A 17500-nucleotide genomic window follows, 5' to 3' on the forward strand; every position below is an offset into this window, starting at 1 on the left:
GAATATAAAATCTATTGAAAGATTCTCAAGTAGCTGTTCTGCGGAGCGCGAAGCAATCAAATATTCGGAAAATTCAGCAAAACCGGAAGTAGATTTTGAGCCCAGACGGGTCGAAATCGTATTTGGCGTATTTCTACCAAAGAAAGCTGCATTAGCAGATACTAACTATGGTCCGTTTCTATTCTTACTAGGACCTATCTATGGACAAAATACAAGCGAAACCAATTTTTCGACTTGTGCCATTGATAGGCGATTTAGGTCCATTTTTATAGGCATTCACTCTTAAGTGCTTCTTTCTTTGAAATAATAATAATAATAATAATAATAATAATAATAATAATAATAATAATAATAATAATAATAAAAAGTAGCGGCTAACTCTTCGGGTTTGAATGTCCTTTAGCACCGGGTTAAACCTAGCAACTTCAGCTTGCTTAAAACATTTCAATGTAAATGGTCATTGCACATTAGCCAATCACTGGGCACGCTTGAGAACTCACGTAATAAATTCTATGGGGTAGTTTACTTCGAAGAGTCAGCCATTATTTCGTCAAGGAAGAAGCAGTTTATTGAGCAAAAAAAAAATGCTTAAAAAAGATCAGTGTTGGCGTTGTGACACCATTTGTTCACCTCTATCTTCAAAGATCTCCTGTAGTGGATGCGGAATAGCATGTTACTGCAGCGATGTATGTAAACACAGCGATGTGTTTCGGCATCAGGTTGATTGTCAAACGGCTGCCCTGAAGAGAATATGTGCTGGATGTAGAAAGGAAAAAACAGGACTGAAGCCTTGTGGTTATTGTCGAAAAGAGTGGTACTGCGGCAAAGAATGTCAAACGAACTCTTGGCCAACACACAAGACCGACTGCCAAGCGATAAGAGCAAAAACCGAAGAGTTTTCCCGCCAGTTAAAATTTGCCTACGACTTGAAGAAATCGCTCACAGGTCCAGGGCTGGGAACCGTCTACTATTGGGGAAACATGCCAGCGATGGATATGATCAACTTGCCGTTGAACGAAGGTGCCCAGTATAACAAGCCTTTATCGATTCTTGCTTGCGGCGTTGGTGACCCGAGAAATGTTGTACTTTCCTTGTCTCAGCTTCCAGACGGCTATAAAGAAAAGCTGACCTTCGTTTTGAACGACATCTGCCCTTGTGTGATGGCTCGTACAGTCCTTTTACTATACATGCTACTTAAAGGTAAATTAGACGTTCGTATTTAGGATATGTTAATAACGGTGAAAATACAAAAATAGGTCCGCAATGCGTACTTGTTAGCCTATGATTAGTTTTATTGAGTTTTTTTTTTTTTTTTTTTTTGTAAAAAAATACCTCTTAGTCGGCGCGTCGGGTATGTTATGGACGGGTCAATGGATGAGTGAGTGAGTGAGTGAATGAGTGAGTGAGTGAGTGAGTGAGTGTGTGAGTGAGTGAGTGAGTGAGTGAGTGAGTGAGTGAGTGAGTGAGTGAGTGAGTGAGTGAGTGAGTGAGTGAGTGAGTGAGTGAGTGAGTAGTAGTAGTATATCTTTATTGCGCCTTACTCTCCAAAGGGAGGTATTGGTCTGTTTACAATAAAGGTTTAACATTAACTAGTACAATAAGAAATAACATTCACTTGATTCTTTTATAATTCAAATAAAATTAAATAAAAATTATAATGCTCATTTCGTTTGTAAGTTGAGAATATCTTTTCTTTTTTTAAACATTAAGTTGATATATTTACCTATTATTTTTGATGTAACTCTATTGTCAGCTCTAAGTAAGTACTTAGTTCTCTCGTTATCGCTCAGATTTGCGTAAAGTGCATCTTTGTTTGAAATGTGAGAATGGAGCTCAACTCTTATGGTAGCGTACCCCTGGCAATACATCAAGAAATGCTGTTCGTGTTCTACGCAATTTTCTTTGCATACTAAGCATGTTCTTTCCTCTACTGGGATTGATGCTCCTTTATTTTCATATTTTCCAGTTTGTATTCGTAATGCGTGACATCCTAACCTAAGCCTTGTCAGGCTAATTCTGTGTGCTGAGTTTGTAACCGTTTTCAGGTAATTTTCAAATTGATAACTCTTTTTAACTTCCTTGTGCGTAAATTTTTCCCTTGAAGTTGTTGATGAACTGTTCTTAGTCTCAAGCCAGTTTTGTCAATACTGATTCTAAGATTTTTGTTTATTTTAATCGACCGTTCTTGATGCGTTGCCGTGTTACTGGTTCTGTTGATTCTGTTACTTGATACCCCCTAGTGATCTCTTCATTAATTGTAACATCAAAGAAAGGTGTAGAAGTTGTTGCATATTGAACTGCTTCACGTAACAAAACGTTGCTACAAGAATGCTTCAATCTTTGCCAATAGCTAAAGATTGAGGCTTTTATATCAATACTTTAAGGGTACCTCCCAAGCTCTGCCCTGCAGGCAATATTTTCTGTATACCATGGGATGTTTAGTGTTTGTTTACAGAACTTAATGTGGACTTGTTCAATTGTGCTTTTATCAAAATGCGTTCTGTATGACAATAGTTCTGGTCCCCAAATTTCACATGCATAAAGCAACACGGGTTTAACAAGGGCATCGAAAAGTTTGTTCTTAATCGCAATAGTTGCTGAATCTGAGTTAGAAAAGGATCTTTTTATTATCGAGAGAACTTTTGTGGCTTTTTTGCTGAGAATTTCTGTTGCATAGGTGTAACGACCGGATGAAGTCATTTCTACACCTAAATATGTTTGTTTATCGACAATTTGTAAAGTTTCATTATTGTATTTGAAATTTGTATTGTTTTTGTTTTGCCCGTTACCACTAAATATGATTATGTTCGACTTTTTAGTGTTGACTTTGAGCTTCCATTGCTGAGCGTGTTGATGAATTACATTGGGCGATTGTTGCAGCCCTTCCGGAGAAGGACTGATTACTAGTAAATCATCTGCATACATTAAGCAGTTTATAGAGCGATTCCCTAACATCACACCTGGAGATTTGTTCTGTTTAAAATATTGCAGTAGATCATTCATAAATAACGAAAATAAAACTGGACTTAGGCCATCACCTTGTCTTATCCCTTTGTTACATGAAAAAAGTTCGGTATGCGTGTTTTGATTAATTTTAACACAACTCCTAATTGACGAATACATGGACTTAACACATTCAAGAATTTTCCTTGAATTCCATATTTGTGTAATTTATGAATCATACCGGATTGCCATACGCTATCGAAGGCTTTCTCGTAGTCACTGAAACCAACATAAAGTTTCTTGTGATGTTTGGTGTATTTATGGAGTAATTGCTGGAAAATGAACAAACTATCCGTGGTTCTAGAGTTTGGTCTAAATCCAAATTGTTCTGGATTTAGAACATTATGTTGCTCGATGAACTTATTCAATCTGTTTTGTAAAATTGATGTGAATAGTTTCCCTGAGCAGCTGGTTAAAGTAATTCCTCTATAATTGGCTGGAGATTTCTTATCGCCTTTTTGTTTGTATATTGGTTTTATAACACCAATGTTCCATTCAGTTGGGAAGGTGCCGTTTTCACTGATGTCGTTGAATATTCTTTCTAGAGAAGGCATGAGATAATACCGCCCATGTTTGATCATTTCATTCAGGATGGTGTCCGTACCAGATGCCTTTTTATTTTTGAGTTTAGATATTTGATCATGAATTTCTTTTGCAGTGATAGGCGCGTCTATAAAATTTCATCGGTCATAGTTGTTGTTTGGTCAGGATTGTTTGGAAATATGACGTTTGCGTTCGTTTCTTGAGATTCGTCATATAAAAGGTTTTGAAAATGTTTTATCCAACCTTCCGACGAAATATCGCAACTTCCTTCGACCGTCTCATTTTTACGAATTTTGTTTATTAGTTTCCAGAATTCGCCGCTTCGGTTGGAATTCAAATTGTTTATTTCATTTAAAAGTTGATTTTTATATGTTTTGTACATCTTGTTTACTAGCGTTTTGTACTTCTTTTTGAGGGTAAAGTTATTCTTGTGGCAGTGATCAAGGAGCTGTGGGATTTATTTCCTTCGCCAGTTTCTGCAGCTTTTTCTTTAGTTGTCTGCAAGTATTATCGTACCATGGTTTGTGTTTCTTCGTACATTTTCGCGTTTTACGTGATGTCTCCAGGCTTAGTTTTGCAACCGATTTTAGTATTTGATTGAACTGTGAAATCTCATCATTTATTGAGCTGTGGTGTGCTGCATTAAAGGATTGAAGCCTGTCTTGAATATCAATACTCGATAATGCACTTATGAATTTATCTTTGCATTCTGACTTCCAAAGAAACTTGGTGAAGCTGTTTTATGGAAACGCCCCCTTTCTTCGAGTATTTTTTGAGGCGTTGTAGTTCATGATATCACGATTACTGGAGGCTAATTTGAGAACGATTGGACAGTGATCAGAATAAGGCGTCAAATGCTGTATTTGAAATCCTAGCACTGTGTTTTGAAGATCTTCACTGACTATTCCGTAATCAACAGTGCTTGCTCCATTGGATTGATATGATGTTAGCTTGCCATCTACATCACCTGTAGCTCTACCGTTCAATATTCTCAATCTGTTTCCTAAACATAATCGTAATACTTCGCCTCCTAGTTTGTTAACGGTATAATCTCCGTTGTTTCGTTTTGGCCAATTTTTCTCGAGATTATATGCGTCATCATCTGGCAGGAAATCGCAACAATCATTTTCAATAAAGTCATTTAAAGTTCCAGTCCTAGCATTTAAATCACCAAGCAAAATGATTTTGCCTTGTTTGGAATACTTGTGTATTTCTTGTTCTAAAACGCTTAGGACGTCCGCACCTGCTTTTCGCTGAGACTGAAGTGGGGGTAAATAAACCGCCGCGAGATAAATGTCTGAATTTATACCAAAAAGCTGTCGTTTTAGGTGACAGCAAATTATGTTTGGAGAGGCACTCTTTATATGAAAAACAAGGTCTGAATGTTTATTCTTTATCAAGACAGATACTCCGCCTTGACCTCGTTTACTTTTCGTGCTCCGTACGGTCGAGTGGACTATGTAATCCTGAAACATTAATGACTCATCTTTTGCCCATGTTTCTTGTAAGCAAATAATATCGAATTTTGATAGATTAGATTTAATTGATTTGATATTTAATTTTGTATTTGAAATGGTTTTATTGGTTGGTTTTAGCCTGGTTTTGAGTCCTTGAATATTCCATGAAATTATATTGAAAGCATTATTTTGATTTAACCATGAAGAATTCATTTGAAAGAAAGAAAAAATATATATGTATTTATACGATCAACAAAACCCGGAAAAAATAAATGTAAGCTTTGATAATACTAATAAGGAAATATAGTACTTACTGATTATTGGGGAAATATAAAACTAAATATGTCTCACAAAAGTGTCTCAGTGTCATGATAAGGCTTACAGCTGCTTAACGTTTGCCAAGGCTTCTCAGCAGTAAGTTGATTAACTGTTGCGCTGGACCTGCGTTCCTCCAATGTGAATTTCGTCCTTTTCTGCGGTTCTGTTGGTTCCACAGGAATGGCTTTTCCTGAAAATGGCGCTGTTTTGAGTGGTCTGAAGTGGCGTCGAATGAGTGTCCATTTTCTCTTGCCCATTTCTTCATAGAAGCAGCCAGACGTCGAAGGCCTTGTTTGTTGTAATGGATTCCGTCTCGTGAGAAGATTTCACGCGATCATGGACGTGATCAAAATCTTGGAGCTTTAATGTCATGCTGTGCAATGTCTCCTTGATTGTAATATTTTCCTCAATAACCTTTTCTATTGAAGATTTCAGTGTTTCAAAAACTCTGTTGTCCTGATGACCAGGTGGAGTACTTGGGAGGCTTCGCCGTCGAGTTTGGGGGGACGGTTGCTGTAGTTGAAGGTTTGGTCCGGTGCTTGTATGAGTGGTAGAGTTGTCACCGGCGACATCTTCGACATCGTCAGAGAGCCATTTGAAGCATTTAACTCTGCTAAAAGGTCATCTGCTGTCTGGTGTGAATCGCCAGGACCTCCAGTTTGCCTTGCCGTTTCCACGCGCGTCTTTATGCATGGAAACACCTCTCGACACCATTCACCGCACTGGTTTCCTTGGATTAGAATACGGCATGTTGTCAAATAAAAGGAAATTGTTATGTTTCCTATCTTGTCTGCCTTCTTGTTCGTGGCGCCTCGTGTATTATCTGCATGTTCTTGTATTTGCGCCATCATCTTGGCTTGATAATCGCATTTGCTCCACTCTATATCGTGAGAAAGACTTTTGTAATGTTCGTCAATGTACTTCATCCACAACGATACGCCGTCTTTGTCGGTCATGTACGCTGCTGTCCTGTCGCCATCATTATAAATGTTGAAATCGATTTCCTGGAACAAAGCTGTTTTAGATTGCTTCCCGCCTGGCATTTTCTCAATACAAAGATGTTAAATTGTACAGATGTTAAATTGAAGAGCAGGTATCGCCTTTTACATGCTAAGTTCACTAATGTTGACTGCGACGGATTATTTCTGTCAACCGCCATGAGTGAGTGAGAGTAAGTGAGAGATGTATGTATGTCACACCAATCAGATTGGATCTACTTTAAACAGCCAATCAAATTTCTTGTTGTAAAGGTAAATGGTATGTGAGAAGATTTGATCCCGATACAGTTTAGAACGGCCATATTTATTCTTCTATAAAAGAGGAGGAAGTATTCATATATTGGGTTTACTTCGACATTTTCTGTGGGTTAGGCTGAGGATTTTAGTTAAATGAACGAGATGAGCCTTCGGTTCGTGAGTTAGTAGTATGCAAATGCAACGAGATATTTTTGTTTTTAGTTACAAAGGTAACTTGATACTTTTGTTTTTCACAAGGAGTAAATTCAATAAGAGGTCACGAATCGTCGCTTTTAGTTCTTAGGACATATTTTAGAGGAGACGAGACTATTAAGATTTGAAACAGTTCTAACGTTTACAATAGTAAGTGCAGGTGACGATTGTTTTGTTCTTGTTGCATGCAAATATAACGAGATATTTTTATTTTTTAGTTACAAAGTGTAATTTGACACTCTTGTTTTTCACAAGAGAGTAAATTCAATTAGAGCTGACGAATCGTCACCGCTCTTTCCCACGAGATGTTTGCTATCTTCAGTAACAAATGGTAACTTAACACTTTTGTTTTTTATATGAGAGTAAATTCAGTTAGAGCTGACAAGTTATCGGCTATTGTTCCCAGGATATTAAACAAAAAAAAGCTTTCATTTCTGGACGGTTTTTACGTCTCTGCAGTAGCAGTTTATTTTTATTTGATGGGCATTTTATGACATTCTTTTCAGTCCGATATTTTTAAAGGTAAAAGTATCAAAACTCCCAAATGTTCTTTGAAGACTGCGTGGCACCAAGTTAAAGTGCAATTTAATTAAATCAGACTTTCAATGTGTCAGAGAGGTTTTTTTTTCTCTTTCTTTCTATTTTTGGTGAAGTAGTGTTGTGTTGTGTTGTGTTGTGTTCTGTAAAAAGGGTAAACTTACGACTCGTATAAAATGCGAAAAGGTCTCTTAACTTGAGTATTTTTGAGCAAAAATTCCTCTTGGGGGTTGGAAGGGCTATATGATGGGTGAGTGAGGGAGTTATGCATGTGGACGTGTCGCACCAATCACAGTGTGGGTTTTATCAACGAACGAATCAAAGAAGAGAAAAAGATGGTATCTACATTAATCTGGAGACGTGTCAGATTACTGTAGTTTGTTCAAACATTTTATGGCTTACTATTTAGTTATCTTACCATTACCGATGTAACATCGTATGTACATCATAAATTCCCAGTTTCATTCTTGCTGTACATCGCAACCAAAAAAACTTGTCAGATTTACCAAATCATTACTGTAAACAGCTCCATGAATGCTCCTATCTCCGGCACTTCACAACAAAAAGAATAACTCTTGCACGTCTTGCGTGCCTATGTTTCCATTCTGTTGGAGTTAATTTGTTTTTAAAAGTCAGTATCTGGGAGATTAATTTCTATAAGTGAGAAGGCAATCACTGCAACGATAAAGGTGTTACTTTAAAACTGGAGACATTGTACTCGTGGTAGAGAACTTGTGGCCCCTTGGTCGCATCCTCGAATTACAACCCAATAAGAGAGACGGGCTTGTGAGGAGGGTCAGGCTGAAAACCAAGTCCGCGGTCCAGGAACGTCCCATCGACAGTATCGTTCTTCTAGAGGCTCGTAGAGTCCACGAGAGAGCCTAAAAATTTTTCATCTTGATGTCCTCAATAGACTGCGAGCAGTCTCTCTCTTGCTCCGAAATCCGTGGGCGGGGAAGAAAGCAAAACAAGTGTGACTGCGAGTGTGATATGCGAGTAGCGCGGGCGGCTCGCGGCTTCGCATATTACGCTCGCACGCTCACGACCCACCGCTTGTTTGTGTTGCGTTAATCTTTGCGTTCTTCCCCACTGATTTTTGTACGAAAGAGACTGCTCGCAGTCTACGTCCTCAACCAAGAAGTTTGCCTATAACATCAGAGAACAGTTCTTTCTTTGTTGACTTGACTATGATGAACCATTTCGAATGGAGTTAGTAACAATATATTACTCGAGTTTTTTTCCGTTTGAATCCCTCCACTAAGTTTAAATGCTTTCAGTTCGCATTAACGGACCGCTAGGTAGGATTCAAACGTGCGTGACATTTCCCCTACGTGCGAAACACTTGATTTAAAATTTAACTCAGCGATCATAGACATCATAACATAAACATATAAACATAAAACCTTTATTTCAACACGATAAGAATCAAAGCTATAAAGCTTTTGGGGTCGTGTATACTACTACATTAAAATACGTTAATTAAAATATATACATGTAAAATACGTGTGATTGGTTGGGTAAGATTTTTGCTTAGTACGTTGGTATATCATGCAGCAATCGTGTCAATTGCATCGAATTTCAGTTTAGTTCATCAATTACTTTAATCTACCAGTTCACATCAATAGGAGGAAATATATGTAAGTTATTTGTCTTTATCTTTTTGATTTGGTTTGTTACCTTTTCTTAGAATTATTGTAACCTATTGCTTTTTAGTCGAACACCACGTGATTCAAGCAGATGAGTTCTAGTAATGACTTCTTAATCAAAGTGAGGAATTCGTTTTCAAATCACCTCTCGGTCTGATGTCTAAGTTAGTTCGAAGCGCGAAAAACACAAGCATCGCACACTGAAGGGTTTGAGACCACCGCAACACCGCAACTTGGGATTTTATTCACCGCATCACCGGTTAAAAAAACAAAAGAGCAAGCTTAAATTTTGGCCTGTAGGCACCTTTAAAGCTCCCATTCGATTTGCGTTCATGAAAATCTTCTCGCTCGCCCAAAGCACAGGGGACCCGAACACTGTATCAGCAGTAACATAATAATTTACAAAATAAATGCACTGTTATTTACCTGTGTTCCTGGGTCTGTTTAAATCGTTTAGAAGGGATTTGACTATAGAAGCAAAGGCGGTGTACATTTCAAATATCATCTTGTCTGCCGCTTTGTAAATGCGACAATCCGATTTCGTCTCGAGTTTTCACTATCTTCATTAACTACTAATCATTATAGTTGAAAACTAAATTTTCTCCAATTCTTATTGGTTTAAACTGATCACATGACGCGATAGTGTTCGTCCGCGGAGAGACACTATCTGCCCATACTGCCCGTCCGAGGAAAATACCCGGATGGATAGTAATCGTTCATTAAAAGTTTTCTGTAAACAAGCGGGCCTATAGAAAATAAACAATTGAAATTGTATTAAGTGGGTTTTGTCTGTTTTCTTTTTCAAATTTTACATTTGGCTTTCCCGGCTTCATCTAAAAAGGTTGAAAATAATTCAATATGATATTTGAACTGGCGCGTGGAAGAAAATTTAGTGGTGAACAATGAAGACAATAGAGTGTTTATGTCTCGGAACTATTAGTCTGATAGTTGCCCCTTGGAAATTTGATGTTCTTAAAACTAGCATATTTTCCCTCGAAACTTCGCTTCTCGGGCAAATATTTGTTTTAAGAACATCAAATTGTACAGGGTGGTTCTAACTTGAAATTCTATTAATGACAAAGTAGTGTGCATTTGATTGTTCAAATAATAGCTGTCAAGTCGATTAATTTAGTGTAATAACAATTTTTTTTCATCATTTGTACAAAATTAAATGATGGTACATCTTCACCTTTGAACGTTTGAACTAGCTAGGGTGCTTCGAGAGAGAGGAAGGGTTAACAATGCCTAGTCAGACTGCAGTCTGTTCGAATCAGTTCAAAAACCTCTAATAAGGCAGCCAAAACACCAATTGAAATGAATTCAGTTGTTTTCTAAATTAACATTCCACTCCAAGGCTTCCCCTCTCCAAGAGCATGCATTCATCATGAAACGAAACACCTCGCGCCTTATCCAAATGGTCTCACGGTTACTCTCACAATCTTCCTGACGATCTACAAGGACGTTAGGTCCTGTTCGTCTTCAATAGCATAGCTTATACATCGGGCGGAATGGCCTACCATCATTACTTGCATGTATATAAATATATATATTTTTTGTCTTCTTTACACATAACATAGTTATAAGACGTTCACCTACATAGAGCACTTAAAACTGATTCATTTTCACCTTACAGGAGGAGAGCAGGTAGCAAACTCTGTGACGCAAATTTGGTATTCACTGCGACTCAGTGAAGAGGACTTCAAGCTTGTGATGCGCACCCTTCAAGAACTAATCCATGCATCCAGCCTTGAAGAATTGACAAGAGGCACAATGACGATGGAGCAAGACCATCTTCGCACACTCGTACAAGTGTGGCGTACATGGTTTCACCTTAGTTCTCGAGAGGGAGACTGGATTACAGAGGAGCGGCGAAGAAAAGTTGAGAATTATTCGGGTTCAGAGGAAGGAATCAAATTGTACTTGAACCAAATCCCAAAGGAGCATAAAGAATCTGCCTCTGACTGGTTTGCGAACGGCATTCTGTTACCCAAGGCATCGCGAAAAGAGCTCACTCGTGAGAATGTTACTCTAACTGGCTTTCCTGCCGCTTTTTTGAATAAAATTGGTGGTCCTTACCGATTCAGTTACATACTGGATCCTTCTCTAATTCCATTTATATCATGGGATTACAAAGACGTTAAACAACATTTTCATTGCGCCTCCGTTCTCAAGATGTACAGTCAGTATGTGGGACACTTGCTCGAGAGGTGCGTTGCGACACTGTCCACAACACAGGTAAAGTTTCACTTCCTGTTGTACAACTGTATGGAGATGGTTCCATTTCTTCCCCCAGACCGGAAGTATGACCGTGTCACCACTTCAAACATAGCTGATTACGAGCCACTTACCAGCATCTTGGACATGTGTAAACCATTGTTGAACACAGCCAACACTTCAGCTGTTATCATCACAGAATTTCAAAACTGGCATGAGCCTACAGGCTTAAATGAAAAATTGATACGTCATTTCTCACAACTGCCTGAAAGCTTTCGCCAAAAAGTCCTGGAAGACACCCAAAATCGCGCCATTGCCTTTTCCCAGGGGAGGGTAGCGTTTATGGATTACTACGACCTCAGCGAGGAATTCATCCAGTTTCTTCGCGCTGCTCTGCTTGTTAGTGATCATGAGATCCCGGATAAAGTGAATCGACCGCGCATATGGAAGTCAGTGGCTGACTATAATGGCTTGGTTGCGCGCAACTTCCTTCGCAACCAAAATCGATTTCTTCCGTTCAAGTGGACGAACAACTGCCGCAGAGTCACCATGTTGAGTGGGTTCAGCCGAGTCGTAGAATGGATTGTCAATCCACAGTAATGCTCCTTATATTTCAAAACTTCACAAAAGGAGTACAGTGAAATTTCTGTTAGCTTGTATACTTTTGTTACACAGGCGTTTTCAACATCATCATCATCCTGGTCATCATCATCATCATCAAATTGGTTGATGCTGATATGCCTCACAAGACAACGAACAATTACTGGAAGCATAAGATGCTCTCAGCACGAATAGAACCCATGACGATGATTATTTCTCCAACATTTTTCATTTCTTTTTCTCCTGTTAAACAAATAAGAGGTAACCTCTCTGACGATTGAAACGATGTTGAACTGTGCCCAATAATGTATGATTCTATTTGTATCACGGGACTGCAAAGACATTAAACAACATTTTCATTGCGCCTCTCTTCTCCCGATGTACAGCCAGAATGTGGGCCACTTGCTCGGGAAGTCCGTTCCGACATTGGCCACAGGACTGGTGAAGTTTCACTTCCTGTTGCGGCAGCTGCAAGGAGATGGCTACATTCCTTTCTCCAGACCGTAAGTTTGATCGCGTCACCACCTCAAACATAGCTGATTATGAGCCACTTACTAGCAACTTGGACATGTGCGAGCCACTGTTGAACAGAGGGAACCATTCTGCTGTTATCATTACGGAATTTCAAAACTCGTCTGATCATATTTCTCTGTTTCAAAAAGAACTACTTCGTTCCTTAGAAACGACAAAAGGCTTCCGTCAACAAGTGCTACAAGACATCCAAACTCCCGCAATTAATTGCCTATTCCAACAAAAAAGAGGCCTTTATGCAGTATCACGACAACAACAAAGAGTTTATGCAGTTTCTTCGCGCTCCTATTCTTGTAACGGATCGCGAGATTCCGAATAAAGTGAATCGACGGCGCACATGGAGGTCAGTGGCTAACTGTAATGGTTTGGTAGCACGTGAACTTCCCTGCCAAAATCGAGTATCTCTGGCCAAGTAGACGCAGATCTGCTGCAGGGTTACCATGATGACGGGATTTGAGAGAGCCGTGGAATGGATTGTCAATCCGCAGTAATGTTCTTAAAACGCAACAAACCCCCCATTTTATTTTTCCTTTAATGAAATCTACTAGTTTTTCTAATTACTTCAGCGAAAAAGTTGATAAAATTCCCGCGTTTCTACAGGCGTTTAAAGTTGTAGTTTTTGCGCCTACGACCGGAACACTGAACACTGAAGGAAAACCTGTTCTTTAATATCTTTAGCCCTTTTTTGGCAGGATTTTACGTTTCTTTGGTTAACTTGCTACCGTATGGTATTTTGTTCATGTGATCATTTCCAGTTTATACAGTATTTTACGTTAATGTTTTTTTAGATAAATAGCTTTGCGAAAATGCAGGTTTCCGAACGGGCTTTCGTAATCAGTTTTGACCTTTTTTTAGCTCCACAAGGAGAGCTGCAAATTATCATGACATTGATATTTTCAAATACCCTCCTTTAACCGCTCTTAGAATCTCAGGGAGCTGGAGGTAGGGCATAAGTGTCCCCACTGACTTTAATCATTAATACATTTGTCAAAATTTTAGTTAAATTAAAGCAGCCAAGCTTTGCAAATTTAACTGAGATTTATCTAACAACAATTTAGTAAGATACTTTTGACCGGCGTTTTTTTCCAAATGCGGAATTTTCTTGTTTTAAATAGCAAAGCCTATCTATGATCAATATAGTTATTTTACATTTTAGCGTTGCATTTTTTTTTTCCTCGATTGATTACTTTTGAGTCATTTTTGGTGGCTCGGCTGACGTTTTGGGAATGCAAATTAGTAATGTCATAATATGTAAAAACGCAACCATACGTCCAAATTAACAATGTTAAAAGTGCCCGTATTTTAAATCATGGGAAATTTCTTTATAACCAGATAAACAGATAGCTTTATATTCCACAGGGCTCGTTTTCCTTTTTTTTTGAGGAAGGGGAAAGGAGGGAGGAAATTGAATACCCCCTTCAAGTATAAAGTGTCTGAAAAGCTGGGAGCGGCTTTGATTGTTACAGGGGAGAGGATGCAAGCGCACGTGTGAAGACCGGGGAGGGGACGTTCTTTACCATGCTATCCTCGAGAGCCTTTGGGAGAGGAGAAAGCCAGTTTCAACAGATTTTAAGTTCTACAAGTATCAGTTATCAAGGTTTGTATTTATCGCTTTTAACTGGCGACTGGAAAACTTTTCAAGCTTTTTTCAACTCCTCTTATTTGATAAAACTAATGCTTTGTGGCGTTGGACATAGGTCTAAAACAGACGGACAAAAATATAAAGGGAGAGCTGATTGAAATTTTTGAAATAGGAAATGAAGCGTCACGCCAACCTTGAATGAGCTAAGGGCCTACCTACGTGGAGAGATTGTTTCCCTAGTAACACAAGTCACTCGAGAACTTTTGATACATTTCTACAGAGAGCTGAATGGAAACTGCTCACAAAAGAAATCACAAGATTGGCAGAAAGTTGATCCTGGATGGAAAACTGACTTTGAAGGGGGAGCAGGCTGACACTGGAGCAAGCGAGCAACTTCCCTCTCCCCCCACCCCCCGCAAAAAACCTTGCCTACTAGGGATATTATTGTAATCAGAACTAAACCTAAACAACGTGAACGAGAAGGCCAGTTCTTATATATGTTAGTGAGAAGGAACAACTCTTCTTTCATATCAAGGCCCCGTAAACGATGCCTATAGGTAAATTGGTGGTTAACTTTTCGACCAGGGAAAGCTTTTGCCCAGGTGTATGGGACCTCCGCCGTTCTTTAAACAACCGCGCCCGGCAATCAATCATTAGTCGCTTATTGTCGATTGTGGAATAAATCCTCAGAGGCAAGCTTACAGAAAATAACTCTCAAGGAAAAAAAGGGTTCCTCTAGCTTCTTTCCATGCACTCAGCTCAAAACAATCTCAAAATTTTAATTCACTTTACTTAATAACATATACTTTTAAATGATGGTTCTGGGAATTTTGTGTTCCATCAAGACAATATTTCCTACTTGATGATTTCTAATTCTCTTATCACCTGTATGCCGTTAATAATGTATTGGTCTTGTGTAATTAAGGAAATTAGACATCAATCTCTGCTATTGACTACTCGCTCACCTACTGACCAATCACTTGTTCTACTACTTTCCTTCAATCAGTCTCGGTGTGGATTTATTTCTTACAAAACGTAACTTGTCCTTTTGATTATATCTTGTTTCCACTCCTACAACACGCCACGGGCAGATAAATACTAGGAACGTGAACGGCAGTTCAGCAAATCTGTGTGGACATCATCTCTGATGTCTATACCTCAATGACAAGGTTGTTGTGATGTAAGAACATAACCAATCAGTGTCTCTGTAACAGAACAGGAAATTAACCAATCAGTATATCTGAAACAGAACATGAAAATAACCATGCAAACAGCATCCGTGTAACAGAACATGAAACATAACCACTCAGTGTCTCAATAACAGAACATGAAATAACCATTCAGTGTGTCCGTAGCAGAAAAGGCAAATCTTCGTAACAGAACGTGAAATTAACCAATCAGAGTCACTGTACCAGAAAGTGAAATTAGCCACTCATTATCTCTATAACATATCATGAAAATAACCAATCAGTATCTCTGTAAAAGATTCAAGTTCACCCGCTGGATAAATAGGGATATTACATGGCCACGCGGAGATAAGAAATTTCTCTTCTTTTTTTGAAACATATTTCACGAGTGAGGGAAGCGAGCGAGGGAAACATTTTTCCACACGAGAAGAGAAATTTCGTATCTCCAAGTGGCCATGTAATATTCTATTTACTGTATCAACGCCAATGAAACCTCAAACCATTTCACTTTCGCTGCGAGAGGGGACATTTATTAAGTAACCATAGCAACGGTGATCTTCTCACATGTGAAAATAACACGTCACGTGTGAAGATCTGTTTTCGTGCGAAAGCCCGCCTTGTATTTCATTGGTTTGTTATATAATAAAATGAATTCCTCCCTCATCTAACGGTATGAAGCTAATTCTGGTCCTCAACGTACAAAGCACTTTATAGGACTACAGCATGTCAGTCTTCTCTCTTGTAATGAAACTAAAGTAGGTGAAACATTAATGCTTCGCAACAACCCGTTATATGAAATCTCCTCTAGACTACGAGTAGTCCCTCTTTCGCTTAGTCCGTCGTTGCGTGATGCGAAAGAAAACCGCGAGACAAAAATGGCCGCGCGAAATCCTGGAGGCGAGGAGCGCGCGAAAGGAGGGACTACCGCCTAAGCCCAAGAGTTTGAATTATGCGTTGCTCTCACAACGCAAAAATATGATTGGCTTATGTTAGGAACGTTGACGACGTCTTGTCAACATTCGAGATACGTGTGACGTCTTGCAGGAATGTTTTGGAACCGAAGCAAAGCGAAGCGGCACCAGAGCAAATTGAAGCGTTGGAACCGCGCTTCGCAACCCGCAATGTTCTTGCAAATCGGCCGACAGGCTTTGGAGAGATTTAAATTTATCCAGTGCTTTGTTTGGCAAAGCTTTCCGCCCCCAACTCGACTGCGAGCGTGTTTCTGATTTCGCCGCTCAACACCATCGTCCAAGTCAGTGAATACAAATTCACTGAGGTTGACCTTTCTGCCGTCCATTTGAAAGATTGAACCGGACTTTCACTTGAAACCGGACATTCACCTAAAACTTTCCGCTGCTATCGGCAAACATTTCACCGTAGTTGGATGATCTCCTATGTCAAAAGACGTAATATAAATTCTCGGTTGAAACTCTGCATTTGAACTTTTAGATTTACACCTACAGACGCAGCAAAAATCGTTATCTGATGTCTCATTCGCCGTCTTCTTTTTAAAACCTCTTTTGCAGTTTCGCTGAACGAATATTGAACGAATACTGAACGAAGATATAATTCTCACGGGATATGTTTTTGCCTGGCTTTTTGAAGAGTAGAGTAGAGCAATTTTATTCAGGATATCTCCCGGGGTTATTGACAACAGGCGATAATGAGAGGACGTCAAGATTAGAAATCCTACACCGAAAACTCACTCGGCCGTGAAAGAGCAAACTCTTGGGCTTAGGCGGCAGTCCCTCCTTTTGCGCACTCCTCACCCCCAGGATTTCGCGCGGTCGTTTTTTTCTCGCGGTTTTCTTTCGCGTTACGCACGACGGACTAAGCGAAAGAGGGACTACTCGTAGTCTAAATCTCCTCTTTTTCGAAGAAACCGTGTAACGATTAAAAGATGCACCCGGAGCTGGTCTATATCTGGAAAACAAAACCTTCAACTTCGTGTTAACCTGAAGTTTCTGAAATAGAAAAGTGTCTTCTTGTTCAATAAGTCAGTCAGTGAGTTATGCTACTTCGAAGAAAATTCGCTGGCCCTCGGTTTTTAACAGCTTTGAGAGTTGCATGGTGAGTGGAGAATCAGCCGATAGAAATCTCGAGCTGGCCGTCTAGCTGTTAAATGGTGAAAGACCAGTTGAAAACTGGGCTGCCACGATTTGGATCTGTGAGTTATGTTACTTCGAAGAAAATTCGATGGCCCTCGGTTTCTAACAGCTTTGAGAGTGCATGGCGAGTGGAGAATCAGCCGATAGAAATCTCGAGCTGGCCGTCTAGCTGTTAAATGGTGAAAGATCAGTTGAAAACTGGGCTGCCACGATTTGGATCTGTGAGTTATGCTACTTCGAAGAAAATTCGATGGCCCTCGGTTTCTAACAGCTTTGAGAGTGCATGGCGAGTGGAGAATCAGCCGATAGAAATCTCGAGCTGGCCG

At 39.4% G+C, this 17500-nt stretch overlaps 2 protein-coding genes and 2 pseudogenes across 2 annotated transcripts in view; 1 reads left to right on the forward strand and 3 right to left on the reverse strand.

Moving 5' to 3' along the window:
- Positions 1-51: 51 nt before the first annotated feature.
- On the forward strand, positions 52-14190 carry LOC149109036 (uncharacterized). Its single transcript, XM_089293562.1, has 2 exons — positions 52-1200; positions 10586-14190. Exons 1-2 carry the CDS (start codon positions 585-587, stop codon positions 11764-11766), a joined length of 1797 nt encoding a protein of 598 aa, XP_089149688.1. The 5' UTR covers positions 52-584; the 3' UTR covers positions 11767-14190.
- On the reverse strand, positions 1411-3138 carry LOC149109037 (uncharacterized; annotated as a pseudogene).
- On the reverse strand, positions 1512-5521 carry LOC149109038 (uncharacterized; annotated as a pseudogene).
- A 448-nt stretch (positions 14191-14638) lies between the features above and the next one.
- Positions 14639-17500, reverse strand: part of LOC110057946 (tetratricopeptide repeat protein 28-like) — a 4752-nt gene continuing 1890 nt past the window's right edge. The window contains exon 2 of the mRNA XM_020764555.2: positions 14639-15084. The gene's annotated coding sequence lies outside the window, so the exon portion shown is untranslated. The remainder of the gene's footprint in view (positions 15085-17500) is intronic.

Source organism: Orbicella faveolata, unplaced genomic scaffold (assembly GCF_042242905.1).
Source record: "Orbicella faveolata isolate gen_17 unplaced genomic scaffold, um_ofav_v1 contig_25, whole genome shotgun sequence".
Taxonomy (NCBI): Eukaryota; Metazoa; Cnidaria; class Anthozoa; order Scleractinia; family Merulinidae; genus Orbicella; species Orbicella faveolata.